General features: G+C 41.9%; 1 protein-coding gene across 1 annotated transcript in view; it reads left to right on the top strand.

Moving 5' to 3' along the window:
* The first annotated feature begins 862 nt into the window (after positions 1-862).
* The window catches only part of LOC136857091 (cytochrome P450 4c3), a 40,266-nt gene continuing 14,257 nt past the window's right edge, over positions 863-26,871 (top strand). Inside the window, exon 1 of the mRNA XM_067135483.2 lies at positions 863-995. Within this exon, the coding sequence (XP_066991584.2) occupies positions 864-995 (132 nt within the window). The 5' untranslated portion in view covers position 863. The remainder of the gene's footprint in view (positions 996-26,871) is intronic.

The following is a 26,871-nucleotide window of genomic DNA, read 5'->3' as shown; positions in this document are numbered from 1 at the left end:
GGTCCCGCAGGCGTCTGCGACAACTAGCTAATGGAATACCCGGAGCACCTACACTGCCTCTCCTGGGCAATATTCATCAGGTTGTAGGTGGATCGGAGCAGATGTTTACGTACCTTCGCAAGCTGAAAGCACAGAACGAAGGCCAGCCTCTTCGATTATGGCTAGGCCCTATGCTTTACGTGTTCATTACCACAGCAGAAGATATTGAACTCTTGTTTCTTAGCGAGCGGCTATTATATATGGAAAAATACATGACAGATAACGCTAAACGGCTTATGGGTAACGGGCTAACAGCTTCCGGGAATACAATTAGTAAAATGCAGAAAAAGATCATTGAACCTTCATACGGTCCGAAGATAATAGAGACTTATCTAGCAGTGTTCAACAAGCAAGCTGAAATATTAGTCAAGAAACTTGTACAATTTGCGAACGGGGACAAATTTGATATACTTGAGTTGATGGAATTGTGTCCTGATAAAAATGTTACAGGATTAAATTCAAAGTCTAAGAAAGAGACTGAAAATTATTTCGTAAGTTTGTTGCGCGTTGGTTATCAGCGTTTTGTAAGACCGTGGTTGATGTTGGACACCCTTTACTATTTGACCGCCACTGGCAGAGAGCAGAAGAATTATGAGAATGATTTGCACGATGTGAGTGACACAGTGATTCACAACAGGCTTCAGAGAAATCTTGAAAACAATTCTTCTTCTGAGGACTCGGAGAAGAGGAAGACATTCCTTGATCTCCTGGTCGATTTTTCAAGCGGTGACGCTGCACTGACCTCGGAGATGAACGATGAGGTGCGTTCTGTTATGGGAATGGGTCTGGATACCACAGCCAGCACAATGTCATTCACCCTCATAATGCTGGCGCTGCATCCCAAAATACAAGAGGAGGTCTTCCAGGAGCTCAAAGAGGTTTTCAGCGACGACTGGAAGCGGGCAGTGACGCCAGATGATGTGGAGAAGTTGCAGCGTCTCGACCGGGCCATCAAAGTAAGTGATAATTTTCTTGTTAACTTAAGAAACATTGAGACTGAAATTGCTATAAGGTACGCATTTTTAGATTTACATGATGAATGAATGTAATTGTGACACGCTAAGCACATTTTCCTTTGTAATAATAATAATAATAATAATAATAATAATAATAATAATAATAATAATAATAATAATAATAATAATAATAATAATAATAATAATACAAAATATTAATCAATACTTATTATTATTATTATTATTATTATTATTATTATTATTATTATTATTATTATTATTATTATTATTATTATTATTATAACAGACTTGTCAACTCTCCCAATTTGAGCGGGACCCTGCCTATTTTTAGTCCTTCCTCCCCTCTCCTGATCGCATATACTTATCCTCCGATTTTGAGAAAAGATTTAGTATTCCTGTATTTTTTAATAATCCCAGGTTTTTCCTTGCTCTTTAAGTAGCCGAAGAGAATTGATGTTCAGTGGGCATTGGCAAGACAGATTCAATCAGCTGGTAGTGTTCTTAAATATGACAGAATCTTTAACGTAATGCTTTTTAAAATTTTAGTTTACCATTTCCACATAGCAATGTCGACCATGAGACTATTTTTTTTACTATATTTACAAGGACAAAAACTCTTTTCATATCAAAGCTCCCTGAAAAGAATTCTGGATAAAATTAAACCTTAAAACCCGTTCAACAAGGCCAGTGCTTTGAGCATTAATCTAGTTCAGAAATTTATGAAGAAGCTTAAAGCAGTTACAATGCAGAGTCATGTGTTTTAAAGCTCAAATACGTATAGTAACTCTGTATTTATAACATTCATGCAGTATTTCAGTATTTATAAAATAGCCTACATGCAATATATTCCAATATTTATAAACTAATTAATTAATAGGAGAAATTACATAACTGAGGACCGCTTTTGTGGTGTTGTGGTTAGTGTGATTAGCTGCCACTTCTGGAGGCCCGGGTTCGATTCCCGTCTCTGTCACAAAATTTTAAAAGTGGTACGAGGGCGTAACGGGGTTCACTCAGCCTCGGGTGGTCAAATGAGTAGAGAAGGGTTCGATTCCCTCCTCAGCCATCCTCGAAGTGGTTTTCCGTGGTTCCCCACTTTCCCTCCAGGAAAATGACGGGATGGTACCTAACTTAAGGCCACGGCTGCTTCCTTCTCTATCCCTTTTAATTTTCCTGGACGAGGTACTGGTTTTCCTCCACAGTTGTCTTCCCCCGATCCAAATTGTAACGCTTCAGGACACTGCCCTTGAGGCGGGAGAGGTGGGATCCCTCGCTGAGTCAGAGGGAAAAGCCAACCCTGGAGGGTAAACGGATTAAGAAAGAAAGAAAGAAAGAAAGAAAGAAAGAAAGAAAGAAAGAAAGAAAGAAAGAAAGACATAATTTTCTTCAAAGTTACGCCATCAAGGATGTGTCGTAACATCTTGGGATGTTCCGCAAAAAATCTTTTTTGACTTTTGAAAGTCGGTACGTCTGTAATAATAATAATAATAATAATAATAATAATAATAATAATAATAATAATAATAATAATAATAATAATAATAATAATAATATTAACTTTACGTCTCACTGACTACTTTTACGGATTTCGGAGACACTAAATGGTTAGCGTGCTGGCCCCCGGATTCGATTCCCAGCAGGGTAGGGAATTTTAACCATTATTGGTTAATTCCTCTGGCACGGGGGCTGGGTGTATGTGTCTTCACCATCATTTCATTCTAATCACGACGCGCAAGTCGCCTACGGGATTCAGTTCTAAAGACCGGTACCTCGCAAGACGAACATGTCCTCGGACACTCCCGGCACTGACAGCCATACGCCAATGTTTTGCCTGGACTTAGTCCCGCAGGAGTTTTTTCTAACGTGCTGGTACACGAGGCTGACATATTCCAGTACATTCAAACAACACCGGACTGAGCCAGGATGGAACCTGCCAGGTTGGGTTCAGAAGGGCAGCTCCTCAACCGTCTCAGCCGGTCAGCCCAGCTTTCACTATTTGTTTTACGTTGCTCTGACACAGACATGTCTTATAGGGACGATGGGATAGAACAAGACTAGGACTAGGAAGGAAGCGACCATGACCGTAAGTAGGGTACGGCCCCAGCATTTTCCTGGTGTGAAAACGGGAAACTGCGGAAAACCTACTTCAGTGCTGCTGATAGCGGGGTTTTATTTTATTTATTTGCCTTGTTTTGCTTGGCGTAATAAAGGCTATAAAGTATTCTTTTACACTAAATCACCGACCGAGTTAGCCGAGTGGTTAGGGCACGCAGTTGTAAGCTTGAATTCGGGAGATAGTGGATTCGAAACCCACTGTCGGCATCCCTGAAGATGGTATTCCGTGTTTTCCCATTTTCACACCAGGAAAATGCTGGGGCTGTACCTTAATTAAGGCCACGGCCTCTTCCTACGCACTCCTAGCCCTTTCCTATACCAACATCGCAGTAAGACTGATCTGTGTCGGTGCGACGTAATACAACTTGTAAACAAAACCCGGAAAATTTAGAAACGACATTTTTACTTATAGAGAGGTTCGTTCATTCATTCCTCATCAAAAGTGAGTACCACGTTAATTATTGGAGGCAAAGGTAACCACTCCATCTCTCTTAGTGCCGAGGTTACAGATAGTGGAAATCAATACATTCCGCTCCTCCAAGGATCTTCATGGCCTGTACGGAGATGGTTGTGGTTTACTCTGCTTGCTTCGAATTTTAAAATGCTTGCAGACAAACCAGTAATTTCATTTCATAATCCGTTTAACTTCCAGGGTTGGCTTTTCCCCGCACTCAGCGAGGGATCCCACCTCAAGCACCTCAAGGGCAGGGTTTTGGGTCGGGGATACAAATGAACAGTACCTCGCCCAAGCTGAACAGGGGCCTTGTGGGGGGGGGGGATGGGAAGATTGGAAGGGAACGGCCGCGCCCTTAAGTTAGGTACCATCCCGGCATTTTCCTGGAGGAGAAGTGGGAAGCACGAAAAACCACTTGGAGGATAGCTGAAGTGGGACTCGAACCCCTCTCTACTCAGTTGACCTCCCGAGGCTGAGTGGACCCCGTTCCAGTCCTTGTGCCAGTTTTCAAATAATAATGTTTTTTACATCCCACTAATAATTTTTGACTGTTTACGGAGACGGGAGTGTGCCGGAATTTTGTCGCGCAGGATTTGTTTGTGCAGACATAGACAGTATTAGGTCAATATTCAAAATGCACAGTCAAAAAGACGATTTTACATACATAGAATAGGTAACTAGACTAGGCAATCGTTCCCTCTGATCGGGGGATGGATGAGTTCCAGCATTTTTAAGAAAAATTCTATCGGCTAAAGGAATTGAAAGGCCATAGAAAGTGTAAAAACGAAACCCTCCCTAGGTCTCGCAAACCTGAAATCATTGGGATCGGAAGATAATACTAGTTTAATGCTCCACTGGGTACTTTCACTTTTCGAAGAGTCCGAGTTGCCGGAATTACGCCCAATTGGATTTCTTTTATGTGGCAGTTAATCTACCGACACGAGGCTAGCGTATCTGATCACCTTCAAATACCACTAGGCTGAACCGGAGAGGGTTCGGAAGAGAGCAGGTACTGACCAAGAGAGGTCAGATAAGAAGGTAGAAAGCAAGGATGCTAACATATGTCATTGAAAGTCATGAAAACATAAGAAGGGCGCTTGTGGTCGCCAGTCCATGCTTCCAAGTTGAGAACCTCTGGAACAACCTCTTTTAGTCGCCTCTTGTGACAGTCAAGTGAAACCGCGGACGTATTCTTCGCCTCCACCGTCCGTATAGTCTAACGGTTAAATGCAATGACAGATTCCAAGAATTCTTAGTACCCGCAGTTAATTCATAATAATAACAACGCCAGTGTAATAATGATCATTTCGTGTGGCTATTTCTAGCCTGGTCCAGCCTTTATAAGGCAGACTCTCCGATTTGGTTGGGTGATATCATCCGTGTATGGGAAATTGTAGGATAGGGCAGTATTGTGTGTGAGTTGCAGGGATGCTGGGGACAATACAGGTATCCCAGGATGCGAAATCATGGTGGGGGGCGGGGGGAGGATGGGAGGGATTTCCCTCCACCGACAATTTTATCTCAAAGATCTCCCCGCGCTAAAATTTCCCGAGGGGAATTCTTTCATTATAAAATAATGAGGAAAATCTAGAATACATAAAAGTCATTCCTGGAATTAATCATTTTTACTGTACACATTTTCATAAAAACATCAGCAATAATTGCAGTCCGTGTGCGTTCCACTTTTTATCAAGAAACCTTCACCAACCTTAAAAGAGCATAACATCGTCCATTAAATTACATAAGGTGTTCGAGTTACCGAACTGCTTTTAACGTCACGCTGTAGCCCATGCGGTGGTCATGATCGTTAGTGAAAGTCTATCTGGTCTGACACCGTGGCTAGCCGGTTCAAGTCCTGTCGGTAGAAAGAAATGTCACCAGCAGAATGTTGGCCGGCGGTTTCTAATAACTAAATTGCGTGCCAGTAGCCCGGAATCAAGTCCAAAACTCTCTGCAGTGTTCATGTGGAGTAAGCACATACGACGCTGTTGATGACAATTCGTCCGTCGGAGGCGTTATTCGACAGGAGTGGGATACGTGCCCTACCTCATTATCCTCATCCCATATTTAGACGCGCAGGTTGCTCATGGACATCAAATAGGAACACCTGCACTAGGCTAGCCGTCACACTAAGGAGGTGGGCATAATGCCGGTGAAATGAAAAAGCGTATGGCGTTTAGTGCCGGGAGTACCCGAGGACAAGTTCGGCTTGTCAGGTGCAGGTCTTTGGAATTGACACCCGTAGGTGACCCGCACGTCGTAATGAGGATGAAATGATGATGAAGACGACACACAAACCCGGCCCCCGTGCCAGCGGAATTAACGAATTATGGTTAAACATTCCGATCCTCCCGGGAATCGAACCCAGGATCCCTGTAATCAAAGACTAGCACGCTAACCATTTAGATAGGTAGATGGATTTGATAAATTACTTTATTGGCGTATTTAAGGCCATTGGGCCTTACTCTAAACCAATTTTTATACATTATAATCAAAATTAACGACCGCCTCTGTGGTGTTGTGGTTAATGTGATTCGGGTTCGATTCCCGGCTCTGCCACAAAATTTGAAAAGTGGTACGAGGGCTGGAACGGGGTCCACTCAGCCTCGGGAGGTCAAACGAGTAGAGGTTGGTTCGATTCCCATCTCAGCCATCCTGGAAGTGGTTTTCCGTGGTTTCCCACTTCTTTTCCAGGCAAATGCCGGGATGGTACCTAACTTAAGGCCACGGCCGCTTCCTTCACTCTTCCTTATCTGTTACTTCCAATCTTCCCATCCCCCTCACAACGCCCCTGTTCAGCATAGCAAGTGAGGCCGCCTGGGTGAGGTACTGATCATTCTCTCCAGTTCTATCCCCGGTCCAATGTCTCACACTCCAGGATACTGCCATTGAGGCGGTAGAAGTGGGATCCCTCGCTGCGTCCGAGGGAAAATCCAACCCTGGAGGGTAAGGAGATTAAGAAAGAAAGAAAGAAAAGAATCAACATTAACACTAACATAATTACCGTAATACTAAATAAAGCACAGTTAAACACAATCAAAATATTTGATAACAGAAAAAAGTTCCATCCGAGTGAGATAAATATACAACTTACAACACTGATGATAATAATAATAGTCCGACTCGTTGGCTGAATGGTCAGCGTACTAGCTTTCGGTTCAGAGGGACCCTGGTTCGATTCCCTGTCGGATCGGGGATTTAAACAGCTTCTGATTAATTCTTCTGGCTTGGGGATTGGATGTATGTGTCCGTCACAACACTCTCCTCATCATATTCAGACAACATACCACACTACTAACCACGACAGAAACACACAATATTTTTAAATCCCTCCATATAGGGTTGGCGTTAGGAAGGGCAACCGGCTGTAAAACAGGACCAAATCCACATGTGCGACGCAGTTCGCACCCGCTACCCCACAGGTGTGGGAAAAGCGGTAGGAAATGAAGAAGAAGATAATTATACTTACAATAACAATTAATTTAATTTCGTGTGGCTATTTCTAGCCGAGTGCAACCCTTATAAGGCAGACCCTCCGATGAGGGTGGGCGGCATCTGCCATGCGTTGGTAACTGCGTGTTAGTGTGGTGGAGGATAGTGTTATGTTTGGTGTGTGAGTTACAGGGATGTTGGAGACGGCACAAACACCCAGTCCCCGGGCCATTGGAATTAACCAATGAAGGTTAAAATCCCCGACTCGGCCTGGAATCGAACCCGGGACCCTCTGAACCGAAGGCCAGTACGCTGACCGTTCAGCCAACGAGTCGGAGATAATAATAATAATAAATAATTATAATTTCGTGTGGCTATTTCTAGCCGAGTGCAGCCCTTGTAAGGCAGACCCTCCGATGAGGGTGGGTGGCATCTGCCATGTGTAGGTAACTGCGTATTATTGTGGTGGAGGATAGTGTTATGTGTGGTGTGTGAGTTGCAGGGATGTTGGGGACAGTACGGACACCCAGCCCCCGGACCATTGGAATTGACCAATTAAGGTTAAAACCCCCGACCCGGCTGGGAATCGAACCCGGGACCCTCTGAACCGAAGGCCAGTACGCTGACCATTCAGCCAACGAGTCGGACATAATAATAATAATAATAATAATAATAATAATAATAATAATAATAATAATAATAATAATAATAATAATAATAATAATAATAATAATAATAGCTAGTGATGGTAATGTAATAGCACGATAATTGAAAGATCTGAAATGTACAGTTCATTCGTAACCTGCTGTACCTCTTAACACCCTTTTAAATGACCCTGTTTTTGGTATCCTCTCAAGTCATCCGGTAAACGATTCCATTCTCGTGCAACAAACACAGAAAATGAGTTGTTATAATATGCGATAGTTCGATGGTGCAGAATGGAGCGGGTTTGATGTTTGAGCCGTTATATCTCTTATACTAGCAAGATACCCGTGCTTCGCTACGGTATTGTACTGAAATTTATAATAGAATGCTTATTGTTTTAGATATATAATCCGCCGAAATTCGCGATCTGACTCGTTTTCTGCGAGAATCCACCAAAATTCCCGATCTGACTCGTTTTCTATTAGATTACGGCACGTTTTCTCCCATTTTTCAATCTTCCTTTCCAGCAATAGATTTCGTACTTCCCGGGCTAGGCTCAGGTATTCCTCCCGGTCAGTTGGGTCCGTAAATCTTTGCCATATTTTCCTATAATCATTTTAATATGTATAAAAACCTTCAGGAGATCCGGCGTGGTGTCATATTGGGTGCTTTGGCGGCACTGAACCCGCGGCCGGACGGCATTCTTAGTCATTACCCGTCCAGGAGCCGTTTCCAGCGCGATCCGCACATTTGACGACGGTCCGGAACATTATTATTATTATTATTATTATTATGTGTTGCTGGAAAGGCTGATGACAGGGAAAACCGGAGTATCCGGAGAAAAACCTGTCCCACCTCCGTTTTTTCCAGCACGAATGTCACATGGAGTGACCGGGATTTGAACCACGGAACCCAGCTGTGAGAGAGGCCCGCGCGCTGCCGCCTGAGCAACGGAGGATACTTATAAGTACATTAAGAACAGTAAAATCAATTGGTCTCACCTCCTTCTACACCCCACCGCCGTTAAGTTTATTTACCGCCAACCCCCCCCCCCAAAAAAAATATTAAAAGAAGGCTTGTTTCTTTATGTTTAAAGGAGATTAAAAACACCAATGTTCACGTCTATTGCCATCAGTTTTGAGATTTAAGTATCCCCATAAAAATAATTTATTTTTTTCACTTCATCTCACACTACTCCCCCCCCCCCCCAAATGTGAATTTTCCCGCAAAAAAACTTGCTTCTTTAATAGTAAAAGGTCTTCTAAATATCAATTATCACGACTCTAACTTCTTCAGCTTTTGATTTATGTGTCGTCATGAAAGGAATTCAACTCCTTTACACCCCCACCCTCCAAGATGGTTTCCCCACCAAAACGCGTTTTTCTTTTTTTAAAGGAGATCTAAATACGAATTTTCACGTCTGTAACAACTTTAGTTTTTATTAGATGTGTGCATTCTCATACAATTAAGTCAATTAAATTTTCAATACTTTCACCCCCCCCCCCCTCATTGGATTTTCCGAGAATACGTGTTTCTTTACTTTTAAAGCAGATTGCAAATATCAAATTTCACGTCTGTAACATCTTCATTTTTGAGATATCAATAGCCTAATTAAAAGAATTCAACACTATTTTCAGTCACTTTTACCCACCCCCCACCACCCAAGTGGTATTTCCGAAAACTAAAAATACACGATTCGTTATGTTTAATAGAGATAAAAAATACCATTTTTCACTTCTGTAACATGTTAAGTTTTTTAGATATACTGTAAAAATTCTCATTTTAAAATTTCACCCCTTTTGAGTTCCCCTTAGGTGGAGTTTCCAAAAACAAATCACCTATGTTTCTTTACATTTACAGGAGATTCCAAACACCCACTTTTTACGTCTGTAACATTTTACGTTTCCAAGATATTCTGTAGATATAGTCTTTCAAAAAATTAACCCCAATTTGTCACTCCTGTTTAACCGCCATTAATTGGATTTTCCAAAAACTAAAAAATACGTGTTTCTTTATTTTTAAAGGAGGTCCCATATACAAATTTCTAAAAATTCACCCCCCCCCCCTTTCACCCACCAATATTTGGATCTTCAAAAAACGAAAAAAATACGTGTTTCTTTACTTTTAAAGTAGATCCCACCTACCAATTTTCAGGTCTGTAATATCTTCAGGTTCTGAAATATAAGTAGCCTCATTAAAGGCATTCAACCCATTATTCACCCTTTTACACCCTTCCTATTGGGATTTTCCGAAAACAAAAGAATACGCGTTTCTTTATTTTTAAAGGAGATTCTAAATACCAATTTTGACATCCATACACTTCAAACGTTTTGAGATATAGATACACTCATTTTAAAAAATCATCCCCTTTTCACCCCTCCCCATTAATTGGATTTTCCAAAAACAAAAAAATACGGGTTTCCTTATTTTTAAAAGAGATCCCAAACATAAATTTTCAGGTCTGTAATATCTTCAGGTTCTGAGATATAAGTAGCCTCATTTAAGGCATTCAACCCCTTTTTCACCCCTTTTCACGATTCCTATTGCGAATTTCCGAAAACAAAAAAATACGTGTTTCTTTATTTTTAAAGGAGATTCTAAATACCAATTTTTACATCTGCAAACTTTAAAAGTTTGGAGATAGAGATTCACTCATTTTAAAAATTCACCCCCTTTTCACCCTCCCATTAATTGGATTTTCCAAAAACAAAAAATACGTGTTCCTTTATTTTTAAAAGAGATCAAAAGTACCAATTTTCAGGTCTGTAATATCTTCAGTTTCTGAGATATAAGTACCGGTATCCTGATTAAAGGAATTCAACCCATTTTTCCCCATTTTCACCCTTTTTCACCCCTCCTATTGGGATTTTCTGAAAACAAAAAAATACGTGTTTCCTTATTTTTAAAGAAGATTCTAAATACCAATTTTTACATCTGTAAACTTTTAAAGTTTTGAGATAAAGATACACTCATTTTAAAATTTCACCCCCCTTTTCACCCCCTTAGCGAAGGTATATCCAAAAATCCTCTCTTAGCGAGCACCTACATCTTAATATGAATCTATCCCCAAAATTTCATTTCTTTACGTCCAGTAGTTTTGGCTCGGCGATGATGAATCAGTCAGTCAGTCAGTCAGTCAGTCAGTCAGTCAGTCAGTCAGTCAGTCAGGACAAGTTATTTTATATATATAGATGAACATTTGAGAAGTAATGGAAACGCGAAGAAAGATAAGATGGAGAAGATGTAGTAAGAACTCGGTGGAGGAGAGACAATGTATGATGGTTACAACGAGCATGAAGTCGCGATCACTCTAGTTCTAGGAAAGATGATGACACATGGTCATATTTTCTTAGATTGCATCAGTATCTCACACATGCATTTCGAGCGCGTTGTAGCCTTAGGGACAGTTGTAGCCTCACATAATTTAAAACAACGTCCGACTCGTTGGCTGAACGGTCAGCGTACTGGCCTTCGGTTCAGAGGGTCCCGGGTTCGAGTCCCGGCCGGGTCGGAGATTAATTCCAATGGCACGGAGGCTGGGTGTATGTGTTGTCTTCATCATCATTTCATCCTCATCACGACGCGCAGGTCGCCTACTGGAGTCAAATAGAAAGACCTGCACCTGGCGAGCCGAACCCGTCCTGGGATATCCCGGCACTAAAAGCCATACGACATTTCATTTTCATTTAAAACAATATCACTTCTTTTTTTCTTTCTTCCTTTCTTAATCCGTTCACCCTCCAGGGTTGATTTTTCCTTCGGACTCAGCGAGCGATTCCACCTCTACCGCCTCAAGGGCACTGTCCTGGAGCGTGAGACTTTGGGTCAGGGGTAAAACTGGGAAAGAGGACCAGTACCTTGCCCAGGCAGCCTCACCCGCTATGCTTAACAGGGGCCTTGTGGGAAGAGGGAGAATGGAAGGGATCGACAAGGAAGAGGGAAGGAAGCGACCGTGGCCTTCAATTTGTTACCATCCTGGCATTTTCCTAGAGGAGATGTGGGAAACCACTTGGACGGAATCGAACTCCCCTCTACTCATTTGACCTCCCGAGGCTGAGTGGACTCTGTTCCAGCCCTCGCACCAGTTCTCAAATTTCGTGGCAGAGCCGAGAATCGATCCTGGGCCTCCAGGGGTGGCAGTTAATCACACTAACCATTACACCACAGAGGCAGCTTTGAAAACATCACAACAATCAAAATGTGGCATTACAAGAGCTTCGATTAATTTCTGCTTGAGTTTTATTGGAAATATGATTATATTTATACAAGGTATGTAGAGATGAGAAACCTTTTTGGCAGATATGTAAGATATGTCCAGACCATGATAACACCGAGATTCTTCACTTGTGATACAGAAGGAATTGAAACATTCTGAAGGATTACTCTGGGCATCGGACGTTCACTTATCATTTGATTTTGATGGCCACGAAGAATTACTTGTGACATTGTAGGGTTCAGTTTCAGGCCCTGCGCAGCAGATCAGTCACTAACAGTCTGTAAGTCAATGTTAAGTAAGTCTACATTTACCTGAAGGTCTCGTGCTGTAGAGTCTGTGTAGAGTTGTAGGTCGTCAACGTACATATGGTATTTGCAATGTCTTAAATTCGATGATACATCAGTCACAAAGAGTGCGAAAAGAAGAGGACCAAGTACAGAGCCTTGAGAAACTCCTCTGTTCACGTGGCGCTACGAGGAAACTATTCCATTATTACCTTTTACACTTTGTCGACGTCCGTGAAGATAGGAAGGAATCCAAGCAATCGTACTCTGAAAAAATGCAGAGCCTTCAGTTTTACAAGTAACTTAATATGTCGATATCTACGGTGTCGAAAGCTTTGCTGTAATCTGCTAGTGACTCGTCCTCTGTCTATTGCTTGTCGAACGTCCTCAGTCACTTTGAGTGAGGCTTTAGTTGTACTATGTCCTTGTCGGAAACCGGACTGAAAAGGATTAAGAAGACTGTGCGTTTGAAGGTACTCAGATCTTTGTGTATGGACTATATATTCTAAGATTTTAGTTAAAGCTGATAAATACAGACTGGACGATAGTCTCCCTCGTCCGAAGGCGTTTGACCTTTTCGATGAGGTAGCACAATTACCTTCTTCCAGAGAGATGGATGTGTGGAGTATAAATGGGAGAAATTGATAATGGAGACCGGTGCTATCGGGTAGATGCGGCAACACTCGACCGCTTTCCTTGGACACTAAAGGCTCCTTTTAAAAAGTAATCGGTGAGCACATCGATGGATCTCTCAAGGAATCCACCAGTCATTTATGTATTTATTTAGTGCCGGGAGTATCCAAGGACTTGTTCGGTTCGTCTGCTGCAGGTTCTACTTGACGCCCATGGCTGACATGCGCGTCTGAATGAGGGATGATGATGATGATGATGAGATAGGGAGAGGGTGAAACCCAGTGCCCACACTCTTTTCGAATAGAGCCAAGAGGTCTGCTCAAGACTTAACGTCCCAATTCGATGGACGAATCACCATCAATAGCATCATCTTCCCTCACTTCAGAGGAACACTGCGGAGAGGTTTGGAATTTAATCTTGCCAGGCAATCCTGTGTATACCACCACCTCTCCTACTCTGCCAGCCAGCTTTCTGATGGTGAAAATATTTTCGCCCAACGGGATTCGAACCGGCTAACCAATGTGTGAGACCTTATAGACTTGACGCCTTAACGATCATGGCCACAAGGCGGGATAATAATAATAATAATAATAATAATAATAATAATAATAATAATAATAATAATAATAATAATAATAATAAAAATTTCTTGGTCGGGCTGAGTGGCTCAGACGTTTGCGGCGCTGGCCTTTTGACCCCAACTTGGCAGGTTCGATCCTGGCTCAATCCGGTGGTATTTGAAGGTGCTCAAATACGTCAGTTTCGTGTCGGTATATTTACTAGCACGTAAAAGAACTCCTGCGGGACAAAATTTCAGCACTTCGGCGTCTCCCAAAACCGAAAAAGTAGTTAGTGAGACGTAAAGCCAATAACATTATTATTATTTAATAATTTCGTGTGGCTATTTGTAGCCTGATACAGCCGTTGTAAGGTTGACCTCTCTCAAAAGGATGAGTGACATCTGCCGTGTATAGGCAACGGTGTGTTGGTATTGTGGAGGATAGTGTTGTGTGTGGTGTGTGAGTTGTAGGGATGTTGGGGACAGCACAAACAACCAGTCCCCAAGCCAAGGGAATTAACCGTCTCGGCCAGGAATCGAACATGGTGCCCTCTGAACTGAAGCCGACTAAGCTGGCAATTCAGCCAAGTAGCTGGACAGTATATAGTAATATTTAACCACCTCAGTAGAGTGAAGCTCTACATTCAGGAGACGAGTACGTTCGAACTTGAAGTCGACTTTCCTGAGAATTGTTGTCTATGGTTTCTATTTTTTCACTTCCAGGCAAATACCGTCCTATTCATAGGCCACAGTCGATTATTTCCACTTCCTTACCCAATGCCATTCGCTATCATTCACTTCATATTCATTAGTTCCTCGAATGAGAACTGGCGCCCGGTCGTATAACACGCCATAAATTTCATCTCACCTCATTCCCGACCCCGTATCAGGAAACGAGACTAAGATCTATGTATACAATATGACCCAAAAGTCCGTTAAAATTTGACGAGGCATTCCTTCATGGAATATTGAAGGTAGAGAGGTAATAATTGACACACTTGATTGGCATGACATGGGGTTTTATTGACATCAAAGTAAAGTACACAATATGACCAACAGACGGCGCTGCGCAGCAACAACTTCAGCTGCATATAACCACACATGCTTGACATGACATGGGGTTTTACTGACGCCAACAACGAGTGCACAAAGAGGTGAACAGATGGCGCTGGACTGCAACATGTCAGTAAAAAGGAAATGGCGTATGGCTTTTAGTGCCTGGAGTGTCCGAGGACATGTTCGGCTCGCCAGATGCAGGTCTTTCGATTTGACACCCGTAAGTGACCTGCGCGTCGTGATGAGGATGAAATGATGATGAAGACGACACATACACCCAGCCCCCGTGCCACCGAAATTAACCAATTAAGGTTAAAATTCCCGACCCTGCCGGGAATCGAACCCGGAACCCCTGTGACCAAAGGCCAGCACACTAACTATCTAGCCATTGAGCCGGACAACATGTCAGTGATGCCGCATGATACCCGTGTGCGGTATAAAGGATCTGCCGTGAGAAAGGGCGTCAGACGTGCCTTTAATCGCGGCATGTCATGCTTGGCCTCCCCGATCCCCCAAATCCGTCTGATTATTGGTTGTGGGGTTACCTGAAATCGCAAGTCCACCGCGGTCGTCCGACCTCATTAGGGATGCTGAAAGACAATATCCGACGCCAATTTCTCATCATACCTATAGATATGCTGTACAGTTTTGTTCACAACATCCCTCGGCTACAGGTACTATTGATAAATGACGGCCGACATGCTGAGCGTGTGCTTATGTATCGTATGCAGCGCCATCTGTTGATCATTTTTTGTACTCTGTCGGCAATGAAACGGTTCAAAGGGAACTGGCGCTTATGAAGACGAAGTTCCAAATTATACCAGAATCAATCAACAAGTTAGAAACACGTGGGCTGCGTCTTGGTGATTCACTGGACATTATCGAGAACGTGAATCGTGAACTGGAAGGTTTCCCAGGAAACCTCGGACATATCCTTAAACGAAATCCAGGCCACGACATCATGGTAGCTATAAGCAAATATTTGGCTGCTACTGATAATGCGGATCTACCATAATGTTTAACACCTACACTCGCTCCCAAATTCAAGTACTATCCTGTCACATCCGTAGACGTAGAGTGATCATTCTCCGCATTGAATTTAGTTTTAACAGACAAACGCCACAGATTTTTACCAGAAAATTTGGAGAAGAATGTTGTAGTGTACTGAAAACCAATTATGGATGGGGAAAGTAGGGTGTGCAGTGTAAAATGAAAGAGGAATGCATATTTTAGTGTGTTTCTTCACGTTCGTTTTCATGGTTTTCTTACAAACTTACTAATTTATTTACCATGTGTATTAATTAATACATTGTGTCTTATCTAGGAGGCGTGTGCACATTGTTTTAAAAGCGAACACTCATAGGTTGATACGTTTCACAAACTTTTAGCTAGTGGCTTTACGTCGCACCGACACAGATAGGTCTTATGGCGACGGTGGGATAGGAAAGTGCTAGGAGTTGGAAGGAAGCGGCCGGGGCCTTGATTAAGGTACAGCCCCAGCATTTGCCTGGTGTGAAAATAGGAAATCACGGAAAACCATCTTCGCAGTGACCTTGGTACCATGACGCCTAGCATCACATCTACTATTTGAACTTCCATTTAGTTAGCATACTAGCTAGTACCTCAGTCTGTTGAGTGCTTGACAACTGCCTCATTAAAGTATTGTATAACATTGAAGATAAATTAATTTATGTTGTCTAGGATATTATCATACGAAAAGTGCAGGAGGATTGGAGCTACGGAATCTCAGTAAGACAGAGAACCATCAGTAGCCTCAAGCCCGCCGACCATAACCTCGGCATAGCTGCGAATGCACCTATTTAGGAAAATCATCCGATTACAAGAGATTACAGAAAATACGAAATTAGTGGAAATCTTCCGAATTATCCTCTGTCTTCAATTCAGATAAAAACAACACGGTAGGGTACTTATATGAAATATACAAAGCGTAACCGAGATGATGTTACACATTTTCAGGGATGATAGAGGACGGCATATGGAACAATTTGAGATAAGGACCCGTAGTCCGGAAACGATCGAGTCAAAAGTTATTAATATTCCAACTGGTTTAACGTCCGTCCGTTCTTAACAGACGCCGGGGTGTCGGAATTTCGACCCTCAGTAGTTTTTTAACGTGCCGGAAGCCAACGAGATGGGGTTGTCACCTTTAAAGACCCTTAAAGGCCACCGACCTCAGTCGGGTTTAAACCCGTTAACTTGGGATTAGTAGACCGTATCCACTACCCCTTTGCGGCCGGCAGTCAAAAATTAAAGCAAAAATAGGTCTGATACCTCCGACTGTACTGTACGCTACATGTGCTAAGAGTACAATAGGGGAGACAATCCGACGAGTAGAAGAGGCTAGGATAATAACTCAACGATTCCAATGCGGATGGCGTACTGTGTACTGACGTCATGGGTGTGCGATGTCTGTAGGCTTCAGTCTGTGTTTACGGGTTGAAGTGGTGCGTTGATCAGCCCTATCCAAATGTAGTTGGCCCGGTTACGGAACGTTTCCGGACTACGGTTCCTTATCTCAAATTAATCCATTTAGCGGCCTCCGTCATTCCTGAAAGTTTGTAACATCATAACGGGCACACTCTGCATATCGCGCGTGGGTTGCAATAGTGGCACAACAAAAAAAAAAAATTACGAAATCGGTGTTATTGCAGACTCTAGCAAGGTCCGTAATTTTTTTTCATTATTATAAGCCTCAGACTCCCAAGACAGTCCAACATAATCTATAAAAAATATTGCAGCAATAGTGACACATCTCAAAACATGAAGGTGCAACTGAACTCCTATTGAGCCATTTAGTTCCATTTGCTTTTTATTCCACAGATTAATCGTATGATCTCTGCGTTTCACTACTAAGGGAAACTTTGAACTCATTTATCTCAGAACTTGATTTTTTTAGTTCTATTGCAGCCCATGGGCGATATGTTTAATTTTCCTTCAGCTGTTATCGGTAATTTGGATATAGATAATTTAGTGCTTTAGAAACGGGTCACTGGGCGAGTTGGCCGTGCGGTTAGGATCGCACAGCTATGAGCTGGCATCCGGGAGATAGTGGGTTCGAACTCCACTGTCGACAGACCTGAGGTTTTCCATGGTTTCCCATTTTCACACCAGGCAAATGCTGGGTCTGTACCTTAACTAAGCCACGACCGCTTCCTTCCCATTCCTAGGCCTTTTCTGTACCATCACCGCCATAAGACCTATCTGTGTCGGTGCGACGGAAAGCAAATAGCCAAAAAAAAAAGGGAAAAAAGAAAAGAAAAAAAGAGTCATTAATGTGTCAGTGGTAGAATTGCCAGCTGCTTGCACTAGGATATCGATACAAGACCAAACAGATCACCCTAGCAAGATTCTCGAAGACCTAGGTTTTCAAACTTGGAGCTGAGTTTCTATGCCTGATGAAGACCGACATCTATAAAGACGCGGAGGACAAGGAAGAATTTCGATTAATGAGTGAAAATTATGATATTACATCTTTCAATGTTGGGCCGATGACATAGAGGTTAGACCCCTTTAAATAACAAGGAAGCATCTTTCAATGTTGATTGTTTGATTATATTGTTTAAAAATAACCTTCCAGTTTTTCAGGCTGTCTGTCGAAGGGAAATACAAATTTGTGAAACGCTAGAAGAAAAAAGTCTAGTACTTTATAAGTTTGTATCTTGCGTTTATCAGATTGAAGTACTTGAAGCTTATTCTGACTATGTCAATAATAATAATAATAATAATAATAATAATAATAATAATAATAATAATAATAATAATAATAATAATAATAATAATAATAAATGAAATGGCGTATGGCTTTTAGTGCCGGGAGTGTCCGAGGACATGTTCGGCTCGTCAGGTGCAGATCTTTTGAATTGACACCCGTAGGCGACCTGCGCATCGTGATGAGGATGAAATGATGATGAAGACGACACATACACCCAGCCCCATGCCAGAGAAATTAACCAATGACGATTAAAATTCCCGACCCTGCCGGGAATCGAACCCGGGACCCCTGTGACCAAAGGCCAGCACGCTAACCATTTAGCCATGGAGCCGGACATAATAATAATAATAATAATAATAATAATAATAATAATAATAATAATAATAATAATAATAATAATAATAATAATAATAATAATAATAATATATGTTGTATGTTGGGTATTCAGCCCGAAGGCTGGTTTGATCCTCCTCAGTTTCACCAACAGCTGTCAAAGATAGCCTAGGCATCACTGTAGAGGCGTACTAGGGAAATGAGGAGTGAGGTAGTTTCCTATTGCTTTCCTCACCGATCCAGAAGTTGCTAGTACATATCAATCTGCCAAGCCCACTGAAATGCATGTATCAACCGACCCTATGAGTGATATATTCATACCATTCATAACAGGGACTGACTGCATAAGGAATGGTATTGCTAGCATCATCATACCTCGGTCACTTTCACATTGTCAAAGCCAAGTATAAGACTGAGACAGGTCAATTTTTTTTTTTTGCTAGGGGCTTTACGTCGCGCCGACACAGATAGGTCTTATGGCGACGATGGGATAGGAAAGGCCTAGGAGTTGGAAGGAAGCGGCCGTGGCCTTAATTAAGGTACAGCCCCAGCATTCGCCTGGTGTGAAAATGGGAAACCACGGAAAACCATTTTCAGGGCTGCCGATAGTGGGATTCGAACCTACTATCTCCCGGATGCAAGCTCACAGCCGCGCGCCTCTACGCGCACGGCCATCTCGCCCAGTGAGACAGGTCAATTAAAGTAACAAATCTATTCTAGCCCATACCAGAAGACATAGTGTATTGCAAACACTACATCTCACCAGCAAAGGCAAATAATAATAATAATAATAATAATAATAATAATAATAATAATAATAATAATTGTTATTGGCTTTACGTTCCAGTAACCATTTTTACGGTTTTCGGAGACGCCGAGGTGCTGGAATTTAGTTCTTTTACGTGTCATTAAATCTACCGACACGAGGCTGACGTATTTGAGCACCTTCAAATACCAGCAGACTGAACCAGGATCAAACCTGCCAACTTGGGGTCAGAAGGCCAGGGCCTCAACCGTCTGAGCCACTGAGCCCGGCTATATCAACACTGTAACGCACAGCATCCATCTAAGAAATAAATTATCTTTTTTTTAAGAATCTGCTTTACGTCACACCGACAAGGATAGGTCTTACGGAGTCCATGGGGTAGGAGTGGCAAGGAAGCGGCCGTGGCATTAATTAAGGCACAACCCCTGGATTTTGCTTGGTGTGAAAATGGGAAACTACGGAAAACCATTTTCAGGGCTACCGACAGTGGGGTTCCAACCCACTATCTCCCGAATGCAAGCTCACAGCTGCGCGACACTAACTGCACGGTCACCTGCTCGGTTAGCTTTACATCGTACCGACAGAGATAGGTCTGTTGGCGACGGTCGGATAGGAAAGGGCTACGAGAGGGAACGAAGCGGCCGTGGCCTTCATTAAGGTACAGCATCGTACCTTACCAGGTATGGAAATGGGAAACTACGGAAAACCATCTTCAGGGCTGCCGACAGTGGGGTTTGAACCCACTATCATCCGAATGCAAGCTGATAGCTACGTGACCCAAACCTCACAACCTTTTGCTTCGTTAAATAATAATCAATGTTATGGTATAATTATAAAATGTCCGAAATTTTGACATTATCTTCCGAAATACTTCAGTCCTATTTTCCGAAATATGATTTTAGGATCTGGCAATAATGTGTGAGTTTCAGAGAGATGGAAGTCATAAGGGAGCGGTTGATGTCAGCCAGACATTGTGGACAGAGCAACACCTCAACATGGGGAGTTGGAAAACACAGGCATTGCTTCCATTTACTTGTGTCAGACTCCGCACCTTCATCTTTCCTATCCGACCTCCCTTGGTCAACTCTTGTTCTTTTCCGAGCTCTACATTGAACCCTTGACTTACCATTCCATCGTTGGTCGGCCACAGCTGCTGCAGTAGAGCAATATTGAACTCTTAAATCTTGGGGTCGTTGCGGAAATAATTCGGTCACGATCTTAACCAAACGATGGGGTTCAGAAGAGAGCCTAACTACTTGAAATGAGGAGCAAATATGTGCTTACTAACTTTTATTGAACCAATTAACTGCACAAAAAACTTATTTATATAAATCCTTGATCAAAAAAATTCATTAAATGTTTCAAACGCAGTCACATTGCATGGCGTTATTTTTATTGATTACAATATCGAAGAATTTTCTTCGGAGGAAAGTAGAAATCTCACAGATTAGTGGACAGCGAAACTGAAAAAGTGAAAAGAAAACCTGAAAATCGGGCACCTATTGATTCAAACGATAACTGAGAATTAATCCACACGATTCGTGGAAAATCTGACCTTCAACAAGTAGAACGCCTGATTTCCTCTTAATTAAGGTTATCCACCAGTCGAATACCCTTTAGGATACGGAACACCCACCGAATGGACCCTTAATCGAACCAAATTGACTATCAGTTGCTTTGGATAGGTTGCGAGATATTATTAGAAAGCATGGTGTTCACTACAAATTAACTGCAGCATTCACAATTGAAAACCAAATTCCACCATGTATTGTCATTTCATGACACCCTTAAGTTATAAAATAATCCCGATGCTGAAACGTGCATCACCCAAACAGCTGTTCAGAGGAACCAACAACAACACGATCCGAGAGGATCTTACGTTACGTCGTTCTGAAGGAACAAAACTACGAAATGCAGGAAACACTTATTCATCACGCATTTAGAAGAAATGTCAAACACTGAAGTTGCATGAAAAGTGGTAAATCACTTGAAAAATATTATTATAAAACCAACTTTCAGTTTATAAATGGTTACGTTACGCTTAATAAATTACAAGTCCACATGGTAAAATAAAACAAAAACACAGAATTCTTTCCTTTATAACAATGACTACCATCACAGATCCATTTACTTATTGTTTGTCCCAACACACTACCTACAAAGTTATCAATTGACCACACTCAACTACGTATACAAATGAAAGAACGACAAAAATTTGAAATAAAATATATTACCGGCTGACGAATCGAACCGGCATTCGTAACTCAAGTCTCACCTTTTACTAAGTGTCAACACGCACACCAGCAAAGCACTCGGACGCCAGAACGACAAAACAATTAAGTCCGTAAAATAAAATACTGAAGTTCATTGAACTCAAACATGCGTGGCGCACTGCAATAATATTTCAATCACCGTTAGCTCAGTACCCAATATTGGACAACCCTCACGTTAGTGGTTCCATAACCTTAGTTAAACACCTTCCAGCTGGTAAAGGGCTGTGTGCAAACATGGCATCAATATTACTTAGCTAACACTCTTCGCATTGCATACACTACTGCAGACACTACCATCGCTCAAGTCACTTCGCAAAAACATCTAATCTAAGACTTGAGTATCTACAGCTGACATCCCAGACCTATCGTCGGGCATACCTAATGTCTGTACACCCTAACATTAACCTCTATGTACACACACACACCTTCCTAAACCTATCGTTGAGCGTGAACTAGGACGTCTCATCATCAATATACTCCTAGGATAACATGTGACGTCCTAAATCTATTGTCGAGCGGAAATTGGGTTGTCTACGCTTCCTCCAGCATATCAGGCGAAATCGTAACTTCAAACACACTCTTAGATAGTTCGGCTGTAAACCTGGTCGAAACTAATAGCACACAATGAAACGAATCTTGCCGCAGAATGAACGCAAGTCGGGAAATGCAACTAAGTCCCTATCTTGTTACTAAAACGTGAAATTGAAATTAATAACGCGTGGCAAGCAGTCCACGACTCAAACACGATCTCGGCATGCGCAATGAAGTTTGGAAAAATGATAGTGACTTCCAACACATATTACGTGAATATCGCCAAAAACAGTAATCATCACCACCGCAAAAATCCACGCTGTAATTTTAGGGTGAAGCCCTCAAATCGCCTACCATCTTACTATTCCAAATCCATATCTATGACTATCCAGTGAAGCGAAATCCAATGAATCTACACAGCCAAACTATCGCTTTAAAAACGTCCAATATCTCATCCCAGAATGTTTCCGATTTAATGATATATTATCGTCTCGTAATTTTTGAAATTTACTGATTGGAAACTTGTCATTACAGTCAAATAACATCAACCGTGTATTCAGAATGCTCTTCTACCCTTGAGGTCATATTACTAATATTCATTATACTGACTTTACGTAACTAGTCATTTGGTCTTTAACTAAGACGAGCTACAATCTTCACCAGAAATTGTTTTTCACTTGGGATCTTAACTTGAAATCTTACTATGCATCACACAAAACTCATCTCGAACCAACCTTCTCCTGGCCAGCTGTTCTGGATTGTTAGCGGGATATACTACAGCCTGCCACATAAATATCACATTTAATATACAGCCTCTCTCAAAAATTCTTCGCCATCAGCAAATATAGCCTGTCTCAAAAATTCATTCTCATCGCCTTCTCACGGCGGCATCGCATGAAATACAGGCTTCCTCTGTCTTCAAAATCTATACAACTCTTATCTCAACATATATAAATTCTTCGCCATCAATCTCTTTTCTTATATTTCAAGACTTTTCAAACCTCAATCCTCTCGTGACAAACAACTTTTATAAAAATTCTTTTTCATTTTATTTTTACTACAACTTTCGGACCTCAGGAATACAACAACACACCGTGATTTCCCATATCACCGACATACACGATGACACAAAATTTAACTTCCCATGAATAAAACATAACTTTATCAGATTTTCCTGGATTTCGAGACACACGCAAACCATATTGAACATAACTGTTAAATCCACTTTTAACATAGAAAAATTTTCATACCGCGGTAAATATTATTATTATTATTATTATTATTATTATTATTATTATTATTATTATTATTATTATTATTATTATTATTTCGACAAAATTTTCCGAACTCATACGATATTCGAAATTAAGACATTCATCATGACTACATGATCGTTATCACCTTCCTAATTTTACTCAATATGGGCAATATCTCAAAGAATATTAACACAATATTTAAACTTCGCATTGTATAGTTTCTCGACGTGAATTTTACAGCCCTGAAGAGTTTCACACGACGACCAGAAATGGAATACCTTCGCCAGATCAATACTAAATATCAACCCGACACACGCAATGAAAATTGGTTGGGACAAACAATATTCTAACTACAACATTGATACAAAGATATTTCTTTTTGCTAGGGGCTTTACGTCGCACCGACACATATAGGTCTTATGGCGACGATGGGATGGGAAAGGCCTAGGAATTAGAAGGAAGCGGCCGTGGCCTTAATTAAGGTACAGCCCCAGCATTTGCCTGGTGTGAAAATGGGAAACCACGGAAAACCATTTTCAGGGCTGCCGATAGTGGGATTAGAACCTACTATCTCCCGGATGCAAGCTCACAGCCGCGCGCCTCTACGCGCACGGCCAACTCGCCCGGTACAAAGATATTTACAGACCTGCAATCGTAGACATCATCCTGGATTATGGCTGATTTCAGCCGGCAGGCTTTGTGCCTAGTCTTTCATGGTTATATTTGACATCTTCTTATATATATGTAACTTAAATTACACAAGAATTTACACTCGGGGTCGAATGACACCGCAAACAACGCACTTTCAACACGTTTAACAGGCGACGAGCACTCTTCTCAAATGACAACGGCCACTGTTTTCCCAAGATTCTGCTTTTGTTTACCCTACTTAGGGCCAGGTGTTCCAAACGGATAAGAAACCAGACCTCGCAACCAACCTTCAGACTTCTCTTTGACAAATATTAGACACACACACTGAATACAGAGAGAAACTCAACTACTTATTTACGGAACCCTTCAAAGTTTCCATCAGCGGCAGCTCAGAAAATTTCTATCATCTTCTACTTTAATATTATATTTGAACCATAGATACGAATATGTAACGAGTTACTTGGAGAACAAATCTCCGCACTTTCCTGCTGACGAGTGACGTGAGCTTCGCCGTTCCAACAACCAAATAGAGTGTGTAAAATAGACGGAGGGGGATTTCTTTTATACCCTCTGAGAGGACGCTACCCTCACCATGAAGCTTGGTGGTGCAATACCCTAATTCCACATCCCTTTGACCAAATTTCTTGAAATTTGTTCCATAACTTCCTACAGACTCGCGATTCATTACGGTGTTAATTTCATATTTTTCCCATACTCGCAATGGGCGAAATGAATTATTTCTGTCCTGGAGTTTCGCGGCTCTTCTTCACGAAATGACTTTGCCTCGTGTCTCCGATCCGTAAGAAGGAGGCAAACTTTTCTCCAGGCTTAACTGCATTTATATTTACCCTGAGGGTTCTATCTTCACATATGGTTTAAGAATAATTTAGATTCTTTTTTCCTCGATTTACCATGTCGCCAAAATCTCTCGTTATGAAGAATTTCTTGAATTTGATAAATTGTTCAATATTCGAAGTTCACAGAAGTGTCCCGGTATTTCACGAGCTCGCGGCTTGCTCGTCACGGAGAGTTCGTTCCCACGAGACAGCCAGACTCTTGAAATAAAAAACATGGCTGCACTCAAAAAGTGGTTTGTAGCTAAAATAAATATTGGGAATAAAAAATAATTTTCTTGTCGGAGAATTATGGGTTCAACATGGCTCTTATCTTTCTTTTGCCGGTACTATTTCCGTTTGGTTAGTGTTAGTGGGAGATGGCTGCCCAGTTGTACCACCACCACCACCTCTTGCTCTCTTACGGCCTGGATGGTATAACGTTTTCGAGAACTGGGGAACCTCTCATTTTCACGTCCTTCGTGGCCCTTCCCTTTCTTTTTCGATATTTTCATTTTCGAATTGTCGGACTTCTTCCATTTTTCTTTCCATTGATTAATATTGAGCGAGGATGGCTGTCCATTTGTACTTCTTCCTCTTATAAAGTAATCACCACCAGTACCCTATGGTCAACCACCATTGCCACCAGAATTGACCAGGTATTCATTTCTTTTGAAGGCTGTGTGAACCCCAGGACCATGTGCCTCTCTACAAATTCAAGTAGGACGTCGAACACACGTACTTTTTCTTTAAATCCTCTACTTTATCCTCCCCTTTTGTCAACTTCGGTAGAAACTCACAGGACAAGATCCCCCTGCAGGTGGGGGCGGTATATTAACATCCACGGTATCCCTGTCTGTCGTAAGAGGTGACTAAAAGGGGCCCCAGGGGCTCTGAGCTTGGGGAACGTGAGTTGGTAACCACCGGGCTCTTAGCTGAGTCCTTGCACTTACTTGTGCCATGCTCCTCACTTTGACCTATTCTTTCCAACCCCCCTTGGTCAACTCTTGTTCTTTTCCGACCCCGGCGGTATTAAAGCAGATCAGGCCGAGGAAGTCTCATTTTCTCGCTCTTTTTGGCTCTTGTCTTTCTTTGGCCGATATCTTCATTTTGTGAAGTGTCGGATCCCTTCCATTTTTTCTCTCTGATTAGTGTCATATATATGCTGGTTACCCAGTTGTACTTCCTCTTAAAACAATAATCACCACCACCACCGATCACAGGACAAGAGCAATTTTTATTCCACAGATAATTATATTATGTTCAGTAATTCTCTTTTTGTTTTCACAACTTTAGTGTTTATGTACATCTTCAAAATTGTACTGCTTTCCTGTAATATTGTGCTCTTTCCCCTTGACAACTTTTAATGTAACTTAGAAGTGGTTACTGGTAGGTGTAGTTTAGTAGTTCTACATGGTTTAAGTGTATGCTAGCTTACTTTTTTAATGATTTGTAATTAGTACGTTATCAGTCTAATTCTGGTACTCGTTAAGTGTAAGACGGACACAGCTGTCCCTTACTTTGCCAGGATAAATACGAGTAAATTATCTAGCTACTTTGCAGTGAACCGAGCTTGCCTTTATCGCCTCTTCTTCACAGCCACCCTATGACCTACAGTATATGTCGTAGCTTATAAAAGCCCTTATCCGGCTCCATGGCTAAATGGTTATCGTGCTTGCCGTTGATTCAGGAGATCCCGGCCTCGATTCTCGGCTGGGTCTGGGATTTTTAACCTTCATTGGTTAATTCCGATGGTTCGGGGGCTGGATGCGTGTGCCATCTTCATCATTAGAATTCATCATACGTAGGGCCCCATCCTCACAGATTCGCAGGTCGCCTATACGGTGTCAACTCGAAGAACCTGCATCAGACTTCTTCGGAGACCTCACGCCTTTAATATAAAAGGCCTTGGGACAGCCTAGATGACTGCTTGTCAACTGAATGCCAAATGCCTACTGGAATTCTACATAGTCAGCATTACGACTTAACCCCCCCCCCCCCTCACTCTCCGGCCCTTTCAGCGCTCCTTGTTAAATATACAACCGAGCTGGATAGCTGCAGTCGCTTAAGTTAGGCCAGTATCTA

This window comes from Anabrus simplex, chromosome 1 (assembly GCF_040414725.1).
Source record: "Anabrus simplex isolate iqAnaSimp1 chromosome 1, ASM4041472v1, whole genome shotgun sequence".
Taxonomy (NCBI): Eukaryota; Metazoa; Arthropoda; class Insecta; order Orthoptera; family Tettigoniidae; genus Anabrus; species Anabrus simplex.
Note: the sequence above shows the minus strand (reverse complement) of the source record. Positions and strands in the feature narration are given on the sequence as shown.